Source organism: Dermacentor andersoni, chromosome 1 (assembly GCF_023375885.2).
Source record: "Dermacentor andersoni chromosome 1, qqDerAnde1_hic_scaffold, whole genome shotgun sequence".
Lineage (NCBI taxonomy): Eukaryota > Metazoa > Arthropoda > Arachnida > Ixodida > Ixodidae > Dermacentor > Dermacentor andersoni.
The window spans coordinates 71,140,841-71,146,840 of NC_092814.1; the positions used below are offsets into that span (position 1 = coordinate 71,140,841).

The window sequence follows — 6,000 nt, forward strand, 5'->3', positions numbered from 1 at the left end:
TTGACGAAATATGAAATAACTAAATAATAAAACTCAAATTATCGAGCGCCACATGGTTACACACGATAATTTAGTCAGGAATTTTGCTATCCTCTTTGCACGAAGACTTGTACCGACAAAATGCCAACTTAAGCAATTAACAGGCATAACCAATATTCAAGCAGGCGCAGCCAAAGAACAAGGCGAACCTCGCAGGGTTCATGATCAGGCAACGCCATCAGACCAGACGCGCTCAGCTGGTTGCGGCGAATGGCTCGACTGCTTCCCTCCCGTTGGCTCGTAAATTTCCCTAAAGGCAGTCTCAAAAGTGTGGCTTGCTGGGTGGGATATCTACGCGGGCTTGCAGTGACCACTTAACAAATAGGAATGCTTATAGTCCGTGTACAGGCAAGGTGTTCTTTGCGCAATAATTCTGACAGTATACGAAACCTGCCTTGTGCTGCAGCAGTGTTTAAGAAATATAACCAAATAGTATGAAGTGCGTCAGGTGGCTGGATTGACGTTTCAGTGTCTGAATCATTCTTGGTCAAGGTGGCCGTGAAAAAGTTACAGGTTCACTTATCGTAACTTCGGCCCAGCCTGCCAAAGGCACTTCGCCTTGTTTCACCTCTTCTCCATTTTTTCGCATGTTTTCCATCGCTCGGCTTGACTTTGAGTTGGTACAGTCATTTCGCCTTGCCGGTTCGGTTACTGCTGCTGTAAGGACGTTCAGCAATCATAATGTGCTGTGCACGTTCCAGGCGAAATAAAATAGTCTTATCGAACGTCTAGCTCGGGAGTCCGCACACAGGCTTTGTCGACAGCTTTTGGCAACTACTTATTGCGTTAAACTAACCTCGATCTTGTTAAGGATGGTGGCATTGTCTCGCTTGATCCTTACATTCGCATTGAAATCCCTGTTGTTACTTAATTTGACCTCACATGTCAAGTCAAGGATGTTTTCTTTGGCGAAGACAGCGTACTTAGCGAGGGCTTGGAGAGCCATCACAGTATCCTGTAAAAAAGTGAAAAAAAAGAACGGTTCACTTAACTGCCTACGCACTTTGACAAAAAATGTATTTCAAGAAGAACACTGCGGTCAGCACTTGTATACAAGTATACAAGCATACAAGCACTTGTATACATGTGTTGACAGCACCTACAATATACAATATGCACTATTCACTGCTGCTGAAGCGGTTTTCAAAGTTACTACTTTGGAAGGAAAATCCTGAAGGAAATGAGGTTTAATACTGGTAGTTGCCGCCGCACTAAGTGATGCTTAGTGTGTTCCTTGCCGACGGTTTCTGTTCGGGAGCTGTGAAGATATGGGCGGCGTACCTGCGAGGATTGCAGAGATCCCCTGGGGCTCATCCTCTTGCTTAGCCACTGTACAAAACTTTTGATGTAACCGCTATCTTTCCGTTCCTTTATGAACGTCATGATAGCGTAAGATGTCGCCTGAGCGGACAAGACTTCGTTTTTCTCTGGTACGTGACTTTCACCTGTGTCTAAATAGAAAAAGAGCCTAGTAATTACCAGAAATTCAAAACGCAGTCATTGTGAAGCACAGGAACGTGCTTTCTGCACATGAGATTGAAAAATAAAATGAAATAAAGCAGACAGCGAATAATTCATTGTAACATTAAAGGCGACCACGTAGGTCTAGACAAGGAAAACTCACAGGAATAGAAGTAGGGATATTAGCATATTTAGCCTTTGCATTCTGGAGTCGCGACTACATCCTTAAAACGAACAAGTGGGCTGCGAGGCTATATGCAAATTTGTTTAAGCACGCTTCGCCCCAAAGCTCGTTTAGCCAACCAATACGGTGAACCTGGTGCTTCAACCGAGCAAAAAGAATAAAAAACTAAGCACGTGACCACATAACCTGACGCTGTCATTCCTGACATTTCTCCTCCTAACTTTTGACATGTTACCGTAAGTATCGACAACGCTGCTGTCATGATGTTAGCTTTTTTTGCTGAGAGCATTATTAAAGTGGGAAGAAGCTCGCTGTGGAATTCCATTAAAGGTTCAGGCTTTAGGCTCCATGAAGGCCATTATTTAACTTAGATGATTAAATAGCCTTCAACGTTTTTTGAAGCTGTTGGTAACGTTGAGCTGTTGCAATGTGTTGTGAACTGTTTTGTCTCGTATAAAGAACAATAATATTTTCTGAATATGGCACTTGCAAACAACAGCAACAACACTACTACTACTACTACTACTACTACTACTACTACTACTACTACTACTACTACTGCTAAAAGTTGACAGTCACTTTAGCATACGCTAAAGAGGATGAAGGCGAAAGCCTGCCCGCTCACGACACATTCGTTACATTACTCGACATGTTCATCCTAATGCGTTGTCACTTCCTATTCTTTTCTCACACTAAAGGTCGTGGGTTCGAGTGCTTTAATCAACTTCACCTTAATGAACAACAAAGGTCGTGGGCTCGACTCCTACCAGAGGTCGAGTGTTCAACTTCCACCAAAGTCGTGGGTTCGACTGTCGACCTTCACGATGTCAAGTAGAATTAAACTTGGAGATATCGCCGGTTCACCCATACCTCCAAGTGAATTCCACTACCACCAAAGGTTGAGAGTGCGACTCCCACCAAAGGTTGTGGGATCGAGTGCTTTAATTAACTATGTCTTAATTGAATGTACATTAATTTGCATTGGCTTAATTAGCCCTACAGGTCGTGGGTTCGAGCCAATGGTCGTTGGTGCGACCATAAATTTTGGTGCCATTGAATTTTGGTCCTACCCAAGGCCGAGGATTCGACTCCCACAAATGGTCCTGGATTCGACCAGCAATGGTCGCCATGTCAATTTTTGTGCCATTGATTTTTGATCGACCTAAAGATCGAGTGTTCGACTCCCACCAAAGGTTCTGGGTTCTAGTGCCTTAATTAACTTTGCCTTAACACCACAGGTAGCGGGTGGGTTCGACTCCCACCAAAGGTCGATGGTTTAACTTCTATGAATTTTGGTGCCATAACGCCGGACGGCGTAAAGCCGAACGCAGGATATTTCGTCCCATGAACCATCTAAGGCTTCCGCCTTAAAGGGAAGCTAAAGAGCCTGTCGAATTCTATAAGACGGTCATATACGGATGCGGGAACCTTATAAACCATGCACGTAAAATTTTGGGCGGGATTTTTCGCTTAGGAACGACATAATCGCTGGTTAGAATTTCGCTGTCGCTCCGCCCCCCGTCGAGCGCAGCGCGCTGCTTTTGACGCTGACGATGCGAGCGGAGACCGGAAACCGCGGCGTAGTGACGTCAGCACTGGTGTTCCCCTCCTTCGCAGTCTCCGCGACCGTGCCTGACCGGGCTTATTTCTGCGTGCGTGCCGTCCTAATCTGCTTCGCTCGACCCTACATTCCTTTATTTCTGTGTATATAGAAGTGGTAGTTGACGTGCGCAACATCAATTGAACTTGTAGGCCGATCATGCCGGCGTTCTGTGCAGCCTACGCTTGCACGAACACCAGCGGCCGCGACGATGTTCCGATGTTCCATTAGTTCCTGCAAGACAAGAAGCTTTCAGCTAAGTGGGAGGCTGCTGTGAAGCGAAACAACTTCAAGCGCTCAAGAACAACAGTGCTGTGCCCTAACCACTTCCGTCACGACGATTACTACCAGAGTTTATCAATAAGGAGTGAATGAGTGAGAGTAGGACTTCCTGCTAGCAGGCTTTCTAAACGCAGCGCGAAAAGGTCGGGGCAACAAGCGCACAAAGGTGCGGGTGGACGGATGGTAAGTGGTCTTGGAAAACCTTATGAATACACGAACTCGTCCAAACCTGGGTTTTGATTTACTGCTAGTTCCTTCGTGTTAGCACGCTGAACGGAAAGTGCATGTTTATCTCCCACCCTTGACGCAGGTTTCGTTGCAAACCGCCGTTAATTTTCTATTCGCACGTGTGTTGTGAAACAGCCTACATGCAGCTACCATAACGCAGTGCAAGTGCAAAGTTTGCATGTGTTTGAAAGCCGGCGCACGCCAGGACGCTGCGCTTCCTCTTCTCTCGCATGCAGAGAGAAACCGGCCGTCGCACGTAGCCGGCGGAATTCACCGCCTTTACGGCTCCGGTTTCGAGTAGCGTGCAGATGACGCGCTGATGAAGGTCACTACACGTACAAGAGCCGGAAAACTTTTTCCGCATGTAGACCGTCTGTGTATATTGCCGACAGCTTTGGGGCAGCGCACAAATGCCGACGATCGCATCCCTCCTTACGTTCCACGAGGAAGCATGCAGGAACATAACAGTACAATTGTTTGCCCGGAAACGAACTCACCGGATCGCTGAACACAGCTTTGCAAAAAACATACTCACCAAAGAACATTTCTAACACGAGCAGATGCTAGCACTTCGCTTTCGTTCGCGTCAAAGGTACTGTTTGCTGCCAGCATATTTTGCTTCATGGAGAGACCGGCTACGTATGCATGTATAGGAGCAACGCCGAACTTCTCAGAGAAACGCAAGCTCTCGAAATTTACCATTACCGTCTCACCAAACCACAGCGCCAAACCGCCTTGCACCGTGCTTCATGTGTGGCGGCAGTGGCCGGTCCGGACGAACACCGATGTTGATGTCACGAGGCGCCCGACCAATCACAGGAGGAAACGAGGTGTGCGAGCTGGCCGAGTCTGCTGCTGTACCTTTCGTCGAAATAAAATCTGTTTGCGCTTTCTTTCGCTCAATTTCGATGCGATATTCGGATTCGGAGGGTTGAAAACCATTATGTACAGCTCTTCACTCATTTTTTCTGGAAAACTCTTCAGCTTCCCTTTAATAGTAAATCATTTATTTACCGTGCCCAGGAACAATCCTAAGGTATTAGTGCTGATGCACTCACACAGTAAAAATAAAAACAAAAACAAAAAACAGCAGGGGAATTACAAAAAATGCACAATGAATAAAAAAAATCTATGAAGACAAGAGCGTACACATTACAACGCACAAAGCGAATACAAAATAAAGAGGAGATGAAAGGCAGTTTAACAATGTGTGAAGCTATGACACAACTTCGCAAAGCTCGGCAAAAACAATGAGAGCGAGTTATGAAATATATTGAGATTATGAAAATAAGCGTTATAAATCGGTTGGGTGTTGGTGATGACAGGCAGGAACATGGAAATGTCTATCTTTTCTGATGTTCTCGCGCAGAATACTAAACATTATATAGGGGAGCAGTTCGGGGCAGGTGAGGATACCGTGAATGAGTTTGAAAAGAAACAGAAGGTCAGCGTAAGTACGAGATCTGTTGGAAAAGTATCCGACCTTATTATTATTTTTTTTTGCGAACAACTTATGGATATGAAACAAACACGTTTGCATCAGCCGACCTTGAACCTTCGTGCGCATGCGTGAATTGTTTCCCGCCTGCCGATAGCGTCAGTGACTGGGACGCAACGTTTGAGTGAGGTAGTGCGCAGTGCTCTCGTCGGTTTTTTATTGCAAGGAAAATGGCGGAGCGACTGGAGCAGCGCTACTGCATCAAATTTTGCCAGAAACTGGGCGACAGCCAAGTGGAAACCATTCGGAAGATTCAGACTGCTTTCGATGACGATGCTATGAGCAGCACACAGATTAAGGAGTGGTACACCCGGTTTAAAGTGGGCCGCACATCGGTGGAGGGCGAGCCACGCTCCGGTCGGCCATCAACATGCAGTAATGACCAGGTCATTGCCGAAGTGAACGCTGTGGTGATGCGGGACCGTGGTGTGACTATCCGAGAAAATGCGGAAGAGGTGGGCATCATCACTTTTTTTGCACATTCCATTATGACCGAATATTTGGCCATGAAGAGAGTTGCGGCAAAATTCGTGCCGAAGTTGCTCACGGTGGAGCAAAAGCAACTTTCTGTAGAAGTCTCACAGGACATGCTGGATTCCACAAACAGTGACCCCGACTTCATGAACACCATAATCACTGGTGACGAGTCTTGGGTGTACAAGTACGACCCGGAAACCAAATCCTAGTCGTCACAGTGGAAGCATTCCA

At 46.3% G+C, this 6,000-nt stretch overlaps 1 protein-coding gene across 1 annotated transcript in view; it reads right to left on the minus strand.

Annotated features, from left to right (window-relative positions):
* Positions 1-6,000, minus strand: part of LOC126543091 (A.superbus venom factor 1-like) — a 97,997-nt gene that overhangs the window by 40,013 nt on the left and 51,984 nt on the right. The window contains exons 21-22 of the mRNA XM_050190227.2: positions 1,321-1,490; positions 836-994 (exon numbers count right to left, since the gene is read on the minus strand). Coding sequence (XP_050046184.2) covers positions 836-994; positions 1,321-1,490 — 329 coding nt within the window. The remainder of the gene's footprint in view (positions 1-835; positions 995-1,320; positions 1,491-6,000) is intronic.